Genomic DNA, 18,416 nt, shown 5'->3' with positions numbered 1-18,416 from the left:
CATTGTTTCACTCCTGGTTTAAAATGCTGAATGCCTGTTCTGCTAAATTAAAAAAAAAAAAAAAAACCAGAAGAAAATGGCCAGTGCAGGTTTGATGTGGGTTAGGTTGAGTTAGGGTATTTAATCACAAACTTGAATGTCACATTATTCAACCCAGGCTGTAGCTCACCACAGTGAGATCCAGTACCAGGTCAGTGAGATTTGAGTGTACCTGTTGTTCAAATTATTTTCCCAGTTTATTTGATTCCTCTGTAATAAGTTGCATCTAAAGGTTGCAGCTTCACGAAGGACCTTGTGTATTTAACTCAATGCTGTGTTTATTTACAGTAGCTCTCAAGTATATGTTTAAATGCCATAGACATCAAGCCTCCAGGTGCTGTCAGACAAGGCCTGCATGGCTTTTCCAGTCTGATTTGAGTGGGAACAAGGCCATCCCCTCCACGGGGGTGGCTGTGGGTACAGACAAATGGAGCCATTCCTCTCAGCCTGCCATGGGTGCTGCCTGCAGGAGGATGCAGTACAGCACACGGCTTTGCTGTACTGGGGACAGCAGATAACATCACTGCCAGACCTTGCCCTTTCTGCCTTCTGAGCCACAGTCTCCCCTGCTTTCTACCCCAGTTTCCCCTCCAAATTCCCCTGGGCACAGGAGGAGCATCCCTGTGTCTGCCACGCACCACGCTCCTTCAGCTGGGATGTGCTACGGGTGTTTGCAGTCCTCACACACTGCTGTGAGACAAAGCACTACAGTAACTGTAATAACTCCTGGGTTTTGTCTTTTTTTTTAATCTTTCTTTCCTTCTGCTTCATTTCCCAGTTTATTTCTCCACTTGAAAAAGCAGAGAAGGAAGACTTGGCACACCTTTGTTCATATCAACCGACGATATCAGTGTTCCTTTGTTGAACTCCGCTTTTTAATTCCCGCTGTCTTGGGATTTTTGCTTGTAATAACCCATAAGCATTCAGTGTGGTGTATTTTGGAATTCTGTTGTTTCCACAAGAAACTGTACCAGCTAAATACTGCCAAGTAGTTCCATACACTGTCTAATCACTGTGTCTTAAGATGTGTACGCACTGACCTTCAGAAACTGTAGTATATGAAAAGCATCCTAAACCATCTCAGAATCAGAGAATGCAGCTGTGGAGAAGCTCCTGTTTTAAAGGGACACTGCCAGGTGGATTGGACCCAAATCTAAGGTTGCAGCAAACATTAGGACCAAAATTCTCAATCTGAGCTTCTAAAGTTGGATGGCAAAATCCATTGTCAGAGATGTATCTGCTACTCCCATTGAAGAGAGTGATACCTCTAAGTATTCATGTAAGATATCATGTTTCAGTTTAGCCAACCAAACACAGATTTCTTTGAGCTTAGATGTAGAATCCAAGTCTAAAAACCTTGTCTGCAGTAAAATAAATAAAGACTGGTTTATCACCTTTTATGGATTTAATCTTTTTCCTCATGGAAAACACCTCTCGGTGTTCTAAACAAGCAAGATGGCCTCAATATGAAAGCCAGAAAGGAAAAAAAACCCTGTGTGACAGCCAAAAAGCATTAGCTAGCACAGTCCTGAAAAAGCCAAGGGAAATGCAGAAGTGGTGATGCAAGCATCACAAATGGCTCAGGTGCAGTCTCTTGCTGAACACTCAAGGTCCCATTTGTCAGGTTCCATGAGACATCTCTTGGATGCCAATCCCCAATAACTGGGCCCTGACCTGAGGCCCATGAGCAGCGTTGGTGATGTCTGAGGTTGGCTGGTGATGTCTGCCCAGCTCTGGGGAGGAAGCTGCCTCTGCAGCAGTTTGCAGAAATGGTCCCCACTGCCAGGATGGTTCAAAAATCAGGAAGGAGGCAGGGGGGAACAGTGGGGAGAGGCTGAGAAAGGGAAGGGTGCCTAGCAAAGCTTTCCTGGAGAAGAGGAAAGAACAGAAACACTGTTGAAAGTAGGGGTGTTAATAGGCTTTAAAAAGATATATTTTGATTTGTGCATGTGGATAGTTCATAGACTATTCTGTCATCTTTGTAAAGTGCTCAGCTGAGATACCTATTATACTCAATTAATTTAAACTAACATTTGATGTAATTAAAAGAAATTATATATTGTGGCTTGAAAGGAAGGTCTTTATGCTTTGGTGAATTTCTTGTTTTTCTTTTTAAAACAGTGAATAGTTTAATCATCCTTAACCAAACTAAAAATGAATTAATCAAATTTTGAGCCAGGAAATTCAGGAAAATGTCTTTTTAGGATAACTCCTTCAGAATTTCTAAAAAGAATTCATAGAAATAAAAAAAATTAATTTGATGGGTTGGGGTTTTTTGTCTGCAATTTAATTAGGGAATAGAAACAGTGATAATAGTAGTGTAATTATTCCCACTGAGAAGTATTTCTCTTAACATAGTTTTAGAGTAAAAAAAATTGAGAGCCTGACCAGTTTGTTGCTGTGGATCTGCATATAAACTGTGCTGAAGTAGAATTTTGCAGAGAGAATAAGTAATGATCAATTGAAAGGTTCCAGTTGCATTTTTCCCTAAATATTTATCACTTTCCAGTCATGTGTACTACTTCATATCATTAAGAGTCAAAAGTGCCCCAGGCTTAATGAAGCTGAATATTCAAAGTTACTAATGTGATACTGGACTCCCTGGTATGCCCTGATCATTCAGTCCTTCACTGGGTGAGAACCCAAACAATTCAGAAATCCTCCTGGGCTGGACAAAAACGTAGCAGGGATGAAAGACCTGACTCTGTGAGGTGACACAACTGTGTATACATGAGCTTTCACTGGGAGAGGAATGAGCCATCCAACTTCAGGAGCCTTGTTAAACTGCTAAGGTTATCTGACATCTGATCTGAAGGAATTATCTGCTGATAGTGGGACCCTGCCACCCACACCTGTTATTCATATTGATAATTGATATTATCAATATCAATATTCTTATTGATACTGATATTGATATTGATATTGAGCGTGGTGTCCTCCCAGGGCTTCTCTGCTGAACACACTCATGAGATGGGGACAGCTTTTGCTGGAGGTGGTGCAATCAGGAAGGGGAAATGCTGATACTGAGCCTTAATACAGATGTTCCTTCTCCTCTGGGAGGCTGAACTGATACTCAGCTGATAGGAGTGCAAATACACATCAAAGAGTTTGAATCCTCTAGCTGCAAACACGCAAAGCTCCCACATGAAACTGCAGTGGAAGTGCTACAAGGATGCAAAGCTCACATTCTCCCAGCTAATGTAGTTCAAGCAAGTTAATAATCAAAATAAAATCTCACCTTTAGGTGAGAGTGGAGAACAGAAACTGCTCTTTGTGGAATGTGGACCTATTCTCTCTCAAAATTGTAACTAATGGGGATGACTGCTAAATATAAGTGAGAATTTGCAAGGAAGAGTTAAGAAACCTACCTTCTAGTGGCTTGTAGAATGTTTCCTCCTGACTATTTCCTCCTGTGTGGTGATGAAGTATGGTAAATTAACGTGTTTAACTTTTCAAAGTCATTGACCCATGGTGTGCTCTTGAATGCTCAATGTTTGCTACTGCTTGTGCTGTGTGGTTGGCTGTCATTGGTGAGATAAGCCTTGTAATCTTTCTAATTCTGCCCAGGGAGCATGAACAAATGTGTCTGATGCACAGAACTCAGCTGCTCTTGCAGAGGGTTAAACCTTGAGCAAGGAGAACATGGTGATGGAGGACTGTTCAGGGTCATAGATTGTGCAACAGCATCTCTCCCATCCGTGCAGGCTGGTGCAGGGCACAATCTATAGAAACACAGTTGGAGCTCTCATTTGTGGGGGAGCCAGGATTGATTGCCTTCCACTCTGCGTTTGAAATGTCTGGGCAGTTACAACTGCCTGCCTGTGAATGTCCATGAAATGGTTAAGTCATTCTTGTTCAGTCACCACCAATCAGAATTTCAGCTCCTGCTCTGTGCCACTGATACTGCCTGGGCTCTTCCCCTGGGCTGGTAAAACAAAAGGTCACAAAAGGGCTTCCTTCAGTGACCCCAGGCACACCCCCAGGGGATGCAGGGCCATGGCTTTCTGACTGCCACCTTGGGGACCAAACTGAGGCCTCTTCTGCCTGGAAGCAATGCTCTTGGTAGCTTTATCCAGAATTAGACACTGTTTGAGACCTGCACATTCCATCCTGTCCAGAAGCTCCTCCTCTGCTGTCTGGAGCACGGCTGTTCATGAGAGAGGCTGTACAGCAGGAGATGCCCTTCACAGGGAGCATGCTGAAAGGAAGGGGTTAACAGCTGCTCAGAGCCTGCACCACGGCTGCTGCTGGGCTTCTCAGTGATCTTGTCAATGATCCCACATCTGCTTCTGAGCTTGAGCAAGTGTTGCTTGCACCCACTATCAACAGGCGACTGAGGTCCTGCTTGGGCACTGCACTTTCAAATTTAGCTCATGTTGCAGTGACACAGATGTGGATTTAAACCCAAAACACAGGTGTGGCTTTAAACCCAAAACACAGGTGTGGCTTTAAACCCAAAACCAGTGTAGCACAGAACTTGGCAGGAAAACTTAGTGTGGAAGCCCTAACAAGGTACTTGACCTGATTTTCACTTGACAGCATTACATAACAGCACAGTCAATCCAACAGAGTCAAACCTAATCCAATACTATTAGAAGGAGGATGGGAGAATCTGATAAAGATTCTGAATGTAACCTAGGGTCTGTAAGACAAGGGGTGATTTAGAAATGTAGCCAGTTGGACTTCTAAAGCTGGCACTTTCATTCAGTTGGAACCTGCATGATGTTACCCCCAGGAACAATTCAGGCAAGTAAAATATTTGGCTTTTTTTCTTTTTATGTAGTGATCTTCAATAAGAGACCTAAACAGTGATGGAAGATCAGGACATTATTGACTGCAAGGAACTAATTAGAACAGCCTCAATCTGCTATGCTTTTGTCTGAGTAGCAAGACCTTTTAAAATTCCACAGTTTCTGTCACTGCTCCTGTGACAAGGTTTCACCTAACTTTAATTTTATGAGCAGCTGCACTACTTCTTGTCTGAATACAATGGATTTTAGCTCTTAAGACCAACTTCTTGACTTGACATTGATAGTAGAGCATATCTGCAAGATGGCAATGTCTGATTCCCAGAAGGGCATTGACCATGGGAGACTCAAACTTGAGGAACTTCCAGAAGCTCCATCTCAGCTCTTTCCTGCTTTCACAGAGTGAATTTTCTCTATTCCGTGGGAGATTATCCACACAGAAGGAATATGCATGATCTGTTATTTTTTTTTAAGAGAGCACCTTGATTGCATGTTGGTGGAGGACCGTCCCAAATAACCTCGGGAGCACTTGGGTATGATCCAGGATTTGCCTCTCAGCCCTGCTCCTCCTGCCCTTTAAACAGGGAAGGGGCTGAACCAGCAGCCATATAAGGCACTGGGCTCCCTCCCAATGTACACAGTGAGTATTAGAGAAAGGCCTCAAAGTCTCTTTGATCTGGATTTACATCCTGACCTGAACTTTAGACCTGTAACAGAACCTAACCTTTGGGCCCTCTATCTCGTCAGAAGACTGAGATGCTCTTCCAGCCAGTTCTTCCTTATCTGATTTAGGTCCCTGTTGCTAGACAAGATACATTTGAGCCAGAGAAAGCATAAGCACTATCAAATTAACTTCTTTAAAGGAAAAATCAAAAGGCTGAAGAAGGTAGTTAGGAAAAAATTAGTTTTAGAGAAATTATTGGCTGAAGCTTTCTCAAACTGTTACATTTTTGTCAGGAGGGATACTAGATTGGGATGTATGAAACAACCAAACCAGAACCTCACACCAGTTGTTCTTTCTCCATCTGGTCTACTTCAGAAATACTTCAGGAAAGGATTTTGTTTTCCTCTCCAGTTAATTTCCCTTCCTCAGCTGATTAATGTGTGTCTCAATTGATGTGCTCAGTAGTTTTTATTCTCCATTGAGAACCCTAAGACTCTCTGCCTTTAAACACATGCATAAAAAGAGATCTGAGCCACCCAAGGAGTTTACCTTCCTTCCTGGTGCACTGACATTTAAAAGCTACATCTCGGAATAAAGCAGGAAAACTGTGGCAGTCTGGTTACATGCAGTTTTGGTGGAGTAAACACTTGATTATTCAACAATGAGTCACTCCTGCAATAACCTCATTCTGTCATGAGTGTATCACATCTGCTAACTCTCCAAAGCAAAAACCAGAACCTGCACCTCTTCAAAACATCAATACAGCCTCGTGGCTTGCATGTAACACTCCATTCAACCAAAGCCATGTACCATAAGTTTAAAAGGGCAAAGTACTTGTTCTCAAAGAGAAAATATAGAGAACAACAAAGACAATTAGGAAAAAACCCTTCTCCACTCTTTAGCTCTTCTCACAGTGTCTGGCTTATCCATTATTCTTCAAGCCTCTTAGAAAGCTGTTGTGCTTTTGGAGCGTAGTGTATTTGGAGCACAGAATTTTGGGGCTGTTCTGCCCCTGGGCTGACTCCCTGCCTTTTGCCACGCTGCCACTGCTGCTCGCAGCCAGAGCTCAGGTGAGGCTTGGCTGAAGCAGAACCTCCTCCCACAACACCCAGCTCTCCTCAAGCCTCCCTCCCTGCTCAGCCACACCTGAGGGCAGAATATGGCTCCTGGGCCTCCACTTGCTTCAAAATCAGGGGATACAAAAGAAAGCTAAACAACAGCATTTTTGCTACGCAACCTTAAATTGTAACACTGGAGTTTTAATTAAATATACTTAACAGTTCTTGTAACAGTAACTTCATTCCTTTTGCTGGAAAGAGAGGAAACAGTAAATAAGGATATTGTGGTAGTCACAATATCATAAATTGGGAAATGGTGCAAGTGAAATATCACTAACATTCAGTAAAATCCTTTTTGTAAGTGGCTCTACCTAAGAGAACCCTTTTTATATTAAAATTACGCAGTGCTTGTCTATTGGATTCAAATGCTTACAATGAACTCTGAGAGATGGTAGTGTTTCTCCTGGACAATGCAGGAAGGATGGTGCAGCATTCCTTGCAGAGAGCACCTTTGGGGTGTTCTAGCCCCAGACATGGGGCCGCTGGCAGCTGCAGCAGTGCTCAAGGACTTCGGTCAAATTAGGATTTCAGAGTGCCTGGGGCAGTAAAGATGCAGCCTGAATGTCCCCTTTGTCCTAGAGCACTTTGGGCTCAGTAATGGAATCTTTTTGGCACAGCACAATTATTTTGGTTACTCTTGATCCACTCCAGTACCTGTGCTTGACCACCTGTAGATGGCCTAAGGTGAGGATAAAAATCCCTTTGTTGAATCCCTTACCTTCCTGTCATATATATGTGAACACATGCTGGTGGTCTGAGCTTTTTGTGAGGAAAAGTTTGAAAGAATTAAATCAGTTTCTACCCCTGATACATTGCAGGTTTGTTTAAAGTAAAACTAAATAATGGCAGCTGCAGTTATTTTCTTTCAAAGATCAAGGATTGAGCGAGTGCATATAATGGACCTACAAATTCATACATGCACAATGCATAATTTTTTTTGGAAGTTTAGCTGTTAATATTTATAGTATTGATCTGAAAGTTTGCTAAAATTTCTTATTAATGAAGGTAGTCTTGGCTGGAACTGAACATTGAGTGATTGGAGTGACTACCATGCCACTAGCAAGCTGCTAAATAATGCAAGTTCAGCCTCTCATGAAACCCAAAGGGAAAAAATATTCTGAATAAAAGTAGAAGTGTATGGTAAAGACTATGGGTATAAAGTTTACTCATTACTTATTTATGTATTATTTAAGCAACTAGCAGCTATAAAATAGTCAAATAGTTAGTTTCCAAAGCTTAACTATAGATGAAAGAACATTTTTTTCTCATTGGAAAAGCTAATTTCAGTCTATGTTCCATCTACTTTTTCCCCAGACAATAAAATGCCAATAATGCTATGACACACTCACAGGTCTGCACAATAAAATGTTACAGATAGCTCACTACTTGTCACGAAAAACATCATTATTTTTGTAAATGAAACATCCTCCCTCTCCCAAACACAAACGTGCTAAGATATTACTCAGTCTTTTACTAAGATATTATGAGGTTTATCAGCATCACTGAAAGATTAGGAATTAGCACCTCCCACTCAAGAGCAGGACTTAAAAACATGCTTTGTCTGTTGCAAAAATACATTCTGAGGGGGATGCACCAAGTGTGTAGAGGTTTTATTTGACAAGTCCTATTCTTTTTTCCTTCCCCTTTCCAAAGGAAGTGCTTATATATGTAGACAGGCATTTGCCATTTGGATGAGAGGTTCTCCTTCCAAGTAGGACAGAGATGAAACAGCCACTGTCTACTGTGAGCAACCTTTAGTTTGCTTTGCAGCATAAAAAGTCCTCTAAGTGGCAATATATGAACTCTTATTATAAACTTGTTATGCTCATTGCAGGAAATGAGTTCATAGCCAGCTAATTAGTATTTTCCTTAATGACTTGTGCTTGAGTGTTAGCACAGCAGAGCAGCCTCTGGAGGGGTTTGTGTCATCAGTTCAGCACTGCAGTGTCTCACACTCGCCTGCCTGGAGTGAGGAGCAAGGCATGGCCAGGCCTGGAAGTGACTTCAACCTGTGCCTAAGCATACAGTGAATTTCTGTTTTCTGTTTGACACAGCGAAAAACCCTCATTTGTCCTTGCTAAATCCAGGCCTGGCACGGAATCTGTGCCATGTTCCAATTCAGAGGAGGAAAAACCTTTCCTTTGAATGATAAAAAATGAGGGATAAAAGGATTGCTGGGGTTGCCTGGTCCCATGTCCTGCTGGAGGCAGGGCTGCCTTTGGGGCTGGGGAAGGTTGCAGGGGCTTTGTCTCCATGAGGTGTGACAACCTCCAAGGCCCATGGCTCCACAACAAATTCTGTCTTTGGCTCTGTTCAATGCCCTACCAAGGCTGAGAAAGGTGCAGGAAACACCTTTGTGAGTGCATGTGGTTTATGGTTTTGCCTTTTTGCTCTGTTGTGCACCGATCTGATGGGAATCAAATTCAGATCTAGTGGAATTAAGTGCAACCCCCCTTTTTTCAAAGAACTTCCAGTGACATCAAGAAATTTTCTTTCTTTCTTGTTGCCATTGGACCGAGGCAGATGTGATCATGCTGAGGACATCAGAGCATTCTCTCCCCTGTGTGTGTGTGTGAGGCCTTCTTCTCTGGCACTGAAACTGGAATAGGCACAGAATCAGAGTCAGGACATCTGCTGAAGTCTTGTTCTCTATTATCTGAGGTCAGTGACAAAATCTTGAGTGGCTGCTAAGTTAGACTGGCACCAAAGAAAGAAGAGGATTTACTGAGGTTACCCTTTCTCCTCACAAGTATCCTTGGCAATGCCACACCTGTTCCAAGTGCTGATGGAATGGCAATGCAAAATAAAAACCTTTCTTCTACCTCTTTCCTTGTGATTCTTCAAGCTTTACTTCCTGTAATGGGAACAATCAGAAATAAGTTTTCAGTTGCCCTTTTAAAAGCCCAAACTCCAGACCAAATCTCTAGTTGCATTCTTTTACAGGCCACACAGGGGTGTTAAGCTCTGTAGTAACACACTCAGAAAGGGCCTGAAAGTCTGTGCTGAGAACAGCATCTCTCACCTCATAGACTCAGCTGTACTGAGCAAGGAGCTGTGATTCGTGCCTCTACAGAAAACAACCCATTTGCACCTTATTGGAACTATCTGGAGAGGAAAAAATAACCTTGTGGAGACCAGGACATTTCTTAAAGTGCTTTACCTGGAGGTCAGTGGAATTTCATTTATAAATGATAAAATGCATGTATTTTGATGCTGAAATTGTGATGACTTACAAAGTTTGATATTACTGTACTTTTTCTGTGAACAGTGATTTTTTTGAGGTGGTGAACATATTTTCCAAGAGTATCGTAGACATTTGTAACATGTATGTTTGTGCCAATAAATCTTGTTTTAAGAAGTTTGAGTTTGTATCATTCTCTTCCCAATACACACAGTTTAAGGACAGTTAAGCAGCTGCAGCTTTCATTCCCTCTCTATTTTAAGTACTAGAGACCTCTAGAAATGAAGATTTTCGAATTCACGCTGAGTTTTTACATGTTCGGTGTAACAGAAAAGAAAAAAAAGCTTTTCTGTGGTATAAACAGTAATGAACCCTGTACAAAAATATACAGACATTAACAAATGGTGAATAGGAGGAGATGAGAAAATGTATTTCGTGCATTTGACCATGTTCTATTCTTAATGGTAACATGGGTTTTCATTTGAACAGGGCATGGTGAACTTGGGGAACTCAGTGCTATGAAATACTGACAGTTCACATTTTGGTCTACATTGGACAGATTTTGGTTGAAAAAAGAAGGATTTTCAGCGAGGGGAATAGAGGCTCTTGCAGGGTCCTCTGCTGCCTTAACTTGAAGCAGCTGGTGCTGGCCACTTGTGTGATGGATTAATGGGGCATGGCAACTGTTGCCATGGTTATTCCTAATGAGCAATTAAGCCCTTTGAAGGGACAAGGGTTGGAAGCTGCTCTTCTCCCCTTCCTAGCGCCTACACCTAAATGTTCAATTGCATAAGCATCACAGTAACTCCCAGGTAGCTCCACACCTTCAATGCATTGGGGGCATTGTTCAATACCTTCTCTAATTTTGTTGCAAATGATCTCAGAACACATAAAAGGCACATTATTATCTCCCCCCACCCCAATCCCAGGTAATGTCAAGATGCCTTTTTAAATGAAGGTTCTTTATTAGCAAAACTATAGATTTGTCCTTGGTAACTCAGTGCACCTGGCAATCAACTGGGGACACTTCTGAGTCTAAAAGGAGACAAAGCAATCACTGATTTCATACACTGCACATTCTGGTCTGTGTGAAATAGCAAATAAGGATGAAGAGAGAAAGTGAATTATGTTGACTGGTGCACGTGAACATGATATTAAAGGACACAGGAAGCTTATTAAGGCAGTACAATGGGCTGATGCTCCACTAGCTCTCTTACAGCAAGGTTACGTAATTAGCTCAGCTTTATCGAAAAAAAATCCCAATTTCTGACTATTGAGCTTACATAGAATTCTAGCAGATGATAAAACCAAGTGAAAATGAACTTATGTTTAAAATGATGGAGATATTTAGATGGATATGGAAGAATCAGTAAGATTATATGAAAAATCTATCTTTCATTGTGGTCAGATAGATTTGCATAATTCATGGCAGTTTGGGGAGCAGAAAGAAGAACTGATTCCTAGGGATTATTAAATTGAGGGGGGTGATGAGCTCTTGGGAGATGCACATGCTTTGGAAAGTTAATACAAGACAGTTCCAAGACAAAACAATTCTTGAAGTGACTGCCTGCACACTTTGCTTTGTAAGCTGAAGCACCAGAAGGTAAGTGAATGAATAAGTGATTTTAAGTGTTCCTGACAGTTTTAAATTTTTTCCAAAAAAAGTCTCACATGACTAAAGATGGTCAAAACTGCAATATGAGAAGAAATGTTGGTAAACTGCTCAAGTTCCATAAGAAAGAGGGCAAGACAGTGGTAACTACTGTAGAGCTGAGGCAGCTTTTTTTGCTTTCCCAGGAGTTTCTAATCTAGAGGAACAAAACCTTGTAAAACTGCCTGTGGTTGGGCAGCTATCATCAAGAGCTCTTGCCAGGCTGTGGTAACCATAACCAGTACATTTTACTAGGGGAATTTCCTGGCACTGAGCTATTACGCTTTTAAGGGGCAGTTTTTGGAATTATTCTGCAGAAATAACACCCTTGTCTTCTCCCTTATCATTTGAACAGTGTAATTAGAATTTAACAGCTGTTGGCTGACTGCTTTACAAAGGCAAGGAAGGCCTGGTGTTTCTACATCCTGTTGGCCATAATGCAGATTTACTTTGCATTATGTAGAATGTAGTCAGTGGGTTGGATAATTTGACTTCTAGTACTTATCTAATGACTGGCAGGTTGTTCTTTTTACCAGAAAATGTACAATACAGCATCAAGCTATTTACACCTTCCCTGGTTCAGCCTAGAAAACGCCTGTTCCAAAGCCCAGTTACAGCAGGAGCTGGAAAGGCTCCCCAGTACCATCCAGTGCATGCTCCTGTGATATAATCTGTAATAATCCATTTAGGCTGGAAGAGCTGCCTAGATCAGGGCTGTTGCCAGCACCATACAGCCTTGCACCCATCCAGGTTTTGTTAAACTTCCTCTCTAATGACCCAAGAAAGGTACAGAAGAGAGAAAACCAAAAATTCTCACTAGTCTGAGTCAAACGACCAGGGAGACAAGAAGGAATTGCTTCTCTCAGATCAGACTGTCCAGTAAACCAGTTCAGTTTTGGATAGGATGCAGAAAGGAAGCATCTGAAACTGTCCTGCCCCAAGGAGCACTGGGGTTAATAGTGATTGAAATATAAACCAGTAATTACAATGTACACCTTGCCCTGGCAAAGAATACTTTTAATCTGCTTTTAATGTCTGACTCTGAAGACACCTAAAAGTTTCAGTGGCAAAGTTCAATCATGTTATCACCAGGAAGTGTCTGGATTAGTTTTGCTATCCTTTTACCTGCTTATCAGCCATCATTTCATAACCACACACACTCTTGGCATGCTTCAGTCCTCTAGAAAGCTCGATTTGAGTTGGGTCAAAACCTCTTTTTATTGTTCTGCATCCTATCTGGCCACAATGTATAGTTCTTACTCTTCTGTTTGCTGTTTTCCTTCAGTTCAACTGCCCATGTCCTCCTTGAGCATCCTGAGAGTCCCTCCCTGCACATTTGCCAGTTCCATCTCTTCTGACCATTGCAGTTCTCTGCTCTGTGCCCTGAGTAAAGGTTTGCCAAATGCTGTACGTGGTGGAACAAAATGTTCTGCTGTCTGCATTGAAAAAACCTGAAATATCTTACTACCACCATAGAATTTCTCACAGCTGCCTTTCCCCTTCAGCCTCCATGGCAGTCATCCTCATCATCCTGTTACACCTGCTGGGTCTTTTAATCTCTTTTTCTTACCTCTATAGTTTAGTGTGACTGATGTCCACAGGGGTCTGAGGATGAGGGAAGAGGTGAGGGTTTGATTCTATGTTTTAGAAGGCTTGATTTATTATTTTATGATATATATTACATTAAAACTATACTGTAAGAATAGAAGAAAGGATTTCATCAGAAGGCTGGCTAAGAATAGAAAAAGAAGGAATGAATAACAAAGGTTTGTGTCTCAGAGTCCGAGCCAGCTGGACTGTGATTGGCCATTAATTAGAAACAACCCCATGAGCCCAATCCCAGCTGCACCTGTTGCATTCCACAGCAGCAGATAACCATTGGTTACATTTTGTTCCTGAGGCCTCTCAGCTTCTCAGGAGGAAAAATCCTAAGGAAAGGATTTTTCATGAAAAGATGTCTATGACAGTTTAGGACCAACAAAATTATCGTTGTTGAATCAATAGTAAGCGATAGCCTCAACAATGAATTTGATCCAAATTCTCCTGCCTTTATCACCAAAACAAATCCTATTGATAGATGCAGTGCCCAGGCAGATGGCAGCCAGGTGACCTGAGACACTGCCTATCAAATCACCTAACAGCTTCATTTCAGTCTTTTCTTTTACTCAAAACTCTCACCTTACATGACATTTTCTTCCCACAGAGGTTTTTTATACCAAAAGTAAAACCTGCCTACTGCACTCACTAGCTGGGCATTTCTTGACTACTCAGGCATCTCTGTTCTCTTTGAATGCCTGTTGAAATACTGTTCTTTCAGGATGCCTAGGGTTGGCAGCTAGATGAAAAAACCACAGTCTTTGTTAAGGAGAAAAGGCATCTTTGGATAGCTCAAGTAAGCACAAGTATCCTCAAGGCCTGTCTTTAGCACAGACAGAGCCAGCCCACATCTTCTGCAGCTGAGCCTGCAATTTGAAACTGTCTGGAGTGAGAAAGCCAAGCCTGGCTGTGTAAGTGGAGGTGCTGGGCCCATTATGGGCTTCTCTTGCCTATATGGAGATTTATCAGCTCTCATGTAGGGTATTGAAGTGTCTTCTGATGCCATTAGGACAAGGTATCCCTGTGTCTGGGCTTGGTTAAAAATGGCCTTTGTGTAGATCATTGATACCCAGTTAAGTGCAGCTGAACACTTCTCCAGCCGTGTAGAACACATCATGGTGTGAGCCTGGAACAGAGAGGAAGCAAAAGGCACATAATCATTAAAAAGAACCTCATCAGCATAAAACCTGTCTGCTCCTATTTGGCCCAGACAGGAGGGGGCAGTCAAAATTCAATCCACTCAAACCAGCACCTTCTTCTCCTGATTGTTTTCTCTTTGCAGCCCACAGCACAATCTTTGGGAGCCTTCTGGAGGCATCTGCAGAACCATCTCTGCCCCTCAAAATTCCCTGACAAGGGTGTGCACATCACTATATATCTGCAATGCCAGAAAGCAGGCTGTCTTTAAGCTTTCTTCTCCCATAGATAAATAAGTAAATATTTAAAAAGAAATGTTGTCTTGATTTTAAAACTGCCTCAATGGAGGGAAAAGCCCCAAAGAACAAAAAGGCCCATGTTTATTGGTTTCAGCTGTCCAGCAGTGCAGCCAGCTGCCTGCTGCAGCTCCCTGAAGTGATTCTGCTGCAGTCAGGAGGCACCCAGAGGGCAGAGCCACGACCACACCATGGTGCCAGCCTGGGAATGCCAAACAGGGGCAGTCAGTGCAGGCAGCACTGCTCTGTGACAGCAGGGGCTCTGCCAGTCACTGCTCCCTGCTCCAGGGAGTTTATTTCACAAATAATGCCAGCATAGGCTAAGAGGGTCAGACTCAATCTCAAATGCAGAATTTATTTGGTCACAATTTGTCTGTATGGGATTAAAGGGCATTGTCCACGTCATGGGTGAGCCATTCTGCTGTAACTGGCATTCACTTAAAAAGTTTTTCAGAACTCTTTTTCATCTCTTGTACATGAGTTTCTTTAGCCAAGGCTTCAAATTTCTCAAGTGTTTTCAAACATAACTGCATTTTTGTGGGTTTGTCATTGTCTCATTCTTCCTCTTTGCTTCATCCCACCTGTTCTCTGTTTCATGGTGCTGAATGAAATATTGTTCTCCTCTTGTCTTCAACAGCTATTACTTCTCAAGTAAGTTCATTAACTCTTAAATTCCCCACTTTCTCCATGGAAAAAAGTAATCAGATTATTTGTGTCTAACTACAAAAGTTGCATACTTTGCCTAAGCCATGCATTATCCTGATGCTTCCAGAGCTGCTTCCTACACATTGACATTCTCTGTTTTGGCATTGCTCAAGTTGACTGATCATGTTGTCTTGTTTGTCATTAACAGAATCTTTCAACTCTTGTTTAAAAACAAGTATAAAATATAAACGCACCTTGATCTTCAAATGAAAGGCTGTGAGTTTCTTGTGTTTTGGGCCTGTCCTGTGCTCTTGCAAGCATCAGAAAACTCTGCACTGACATTAAGTGCCTGTTGATCCCTTCATCAGCACCTCTCTGAAAAACGCCAATAACTTGTTTTTAAAATTTTAGAAGTTTAATAGTAATAAAATGGTTATAAAAATAGTAATACAATGAAAGTAATAATAATTTGGACAATTTGGATTAGGACAATATGAGACAATAGAGACAAAGAGTTACAGACAGTCCAGGTACCTTTTTCTGGGCAGCATGAGCCCCAAAAAGGATCCAGGTTAACAAAGGATTAACCCTTAAAAACAATAACCTGTTGCATATTCATACACCTCATACAGGATGCATAAATTCCATTCAAACACAGGATTCTGTTTGGTCATCATCAACTTCTTCCTTCTAATCCTAACAGCACCTTCAAGGTGGGAAGAAGTTCATTTCTTCTGATAAGAGGGCAATAAATTCTTTTTCTCTGAAAGATTCAGGTGTCCTGTGGCTGCTGTCTGGTGCAAGTGCTTTCTTTAAAAAAAGTATCCTACATAGCATCGTTTCTATTTTAACATTTTTTATAACCTAAAACTATATTTAACACACTACTTAAGAGAATTAATACAGCATTACTTTCTAACACAACACATACAATATTCATTTTAATATTTGCTAAAAGCCAATCATAAAACACATGCACTTTTCACAACCTCCAAGGTCAGGAGCCAACGTGAAGCATGTTGCCTGCAGCTGTACAAAGGCTCCCTGTGTCATGTGCTGCATGGGAATGAGCTCACCAGCTGAATGGAGCTACTCAACCAGTTGTGGATGCAGTCTGACAGTCACAGAACAAACATGATTCATTTAAGAACATTCCCTTCCCTACCTTCCTTTTTAATAATTGGTTTCTCCAAAGTCAGTAAAGTAGAACTGAAGGGAGGACAGAGAGTTCTCCAGCGAGCTCTGCACAGTGTTCTCACACACCCCTTCCTGTGCTGCAGGAGCACGTTTGAAACCAGAGCTCCACAACAATTCCCTCTTCTCTGGTGGTGTCCCAGCCCTCACACTGCAATCACCTCCACAGCAGATATGGGCATGCCAATACTGACAACAGCAATGGATGGTTCTGCGTTCTGGATCTAAAACCAAAAAGCTTTAACAAAACTAAATGCTGGTGTGCTGCAGAGACCATCATCCATGTTTATGATAACGATGGTGTTGAGATGAGAACAGGATTCTGAAAATGAGGAGATTTGTGTCTAATTTGACCATCAAAGCTTGGTTGTGTAGCTTCACGTACAAGAGTGTTCAACTTTCACACTTAGTTTTCTTAACAATGAGCTAAGAAATTAATTCCTGGTATACTTTTGCCTTTCCACCTTGCAGTAAATCAATTATCACTTTGATAAAAGTTTTTTACAAAGTAGACAATAGAAATTACAATATATCAGGGTAAACTTTGAGAATTAGAGCTTTATTTGTAAAATATTTTTGGTATTATAAAATCTTAACTCCACCAGTACCATTGACAACAGAGAAAAAAATCTTGATTATAAAAGGGGAACTGAGGCTTTGTTTCAGATGAAGCTAATAAAGTATGCAAATAGTAGCATGATTTTTGAATGTGGAATACACAAGTCCTCATACTAGTTCTTCTCCTGTTGTTTCCCTTTGATTGTAGTGGACTGATAGTACAGGATTGCTGTGGCATCCCAAATGGAAAACAAGGGAATGCACTCACCTCAGGAGCAGTGGCTGTGCTTGGATGGGCCCAGGGCAATTTTCAAGTATAGTTTGTTAATAGTCTCCCTATAAAATTCATTGTACTGTCATCCAACGTGTGGCTGGGAAAAACTTCATTCAGATTGATTTGGCTGCTGTAACCAACATTTGACATTAACTCAGTGTGAATTGCAAGTTCTCCAGCTCACAATTTGAGGTGTGGTGTAAGGGCCTCATGATGTGGCAAGTGACAGGTCTCTGGTCTTGGGCACTGATTTGTACTTCTGAGGGACCTGAGTCCAAGTGCTAATGATCAAGTTTATAGTGAGGTAATAGCTTATAGATAGGGACATAATGAGCTTTAATTGCATTTTAGAACTTGAGGAGATGTTTTCTCAGTAGTAAGTCAGTATATGACAAGAAAAGTTGATTCATTGGTTATTGGGTTCCAGTGAAGTCTAAAATCTGTCATTTTAAAAATTCATCTATCATTTTAAAAATTCCCTTTTTCAGTTTGCTTTCTGAAGTGCCTTAAAGAGTAGGACAGCATCCTCTCTGACTAGGCCAAAGCACAGCTGAAGTAGATTAGCCCAGTCTTTAAATACGAGCTGTGAAGTTTACTCAAAACACCTGTTTGCTTTTAACCCTCCTCTAACGTGAGTTAGGTAACCCTTGAGAGGGAATCCCAGATGGGACTAGAGGGAAACCAACAGAGTGAAGGTACAAAGTCTTTCAGCAGAGGAAAATTCTCCTCATTCTAGCAGTGCCATGAGTGGGGGAGCACATGAGGAAACACTTCAAGGCACCAAGAGTTAGGGGGGCAGCAGCAGCATCACATCTGCAGCCTGCCCACACTGCTGTGAGTTGTTCCCAGCTGGAGCAGGGCTCTGGCACCACAGGCTCCATGATCCAGCACTCCTTGGGTCCTTGGGTGGGCTTTCCACCCACTCAGCTCTGTGCCTGTCCAGGGAGTGCCATTGCTTCAAAGCTGACTTGGGTCTGCCCTCTCAGGCTGCCACTACAATGCAGATGTGCTCTAAGGCTGCCCCAAGTGTTCCTGGCACTGTGTTCACTTCACAAAGACCAAGAATGCCATCACTGCATGAGAGGAATCAGCCTCCCAACTAAGCACTGCTTTCTGCAGTGTTAAATGAAGGCAGCAAGAGCTACCAGTGCTGTTACCAACCACAGCTGGTGAGTAATGCACAGTAGGAGAGCAGGGCTGGGGAAACAAAGTGATAATTGTAAATTACCCATATCAATAAAAGGAATGAAAGGTGGCTGGATAAGTTTTTTAGACCCACTGGGAAGAAAGACACCCCAATGCTCACTTAGTTCTC

The 18,416-nt window shown here is 41.9% G+C and overlaps 1 protein-coding gene across 1 annotated transcript in view; it reads left to right on the top strand.

Moving 5' to 3' along the window:
- LOC118689948 (vesicle-associated membrane protein 2-like) overlaps positions 1 to 9,927 on the top strand; it is a 62,709-nt gene extending 52,782 nt beyond the window's left edge. The window contains exon 5 of the mRNA XM_036388439.2: positions 818 to 9,927. Coding sequence (XP_036244332.1) covers positions 818 to 834 — 17 coding nt within the window. The 3' untranslated portion in view covers positions 835 to 9,927. The remainder of the gene's footprint in view (positions 1 to 817) is intronic.
- Positions 9,928 to 18,416: the final 8,489 nt, after the last annotated feature.

This window comes from Molothrus ater, chromosome 10, assembly GCF_012460135.2.
Source record: "Molothrus ater isolate BHLD 08-10-18 breed brown headed cowbird chromosome 10, BPBGC_Mater_1.1, whole genome shotgun sequence".
In the NCBI taxonomy this organism is placed as follows: Eukaryota; Metazoa; Chordata; class Aves; order Passeriformes; family Icteridae; genus Molothrus; species Molothrus ater.
This window is presented reverse-complemented; position numbering and strand designations above follow the sequence as displayed.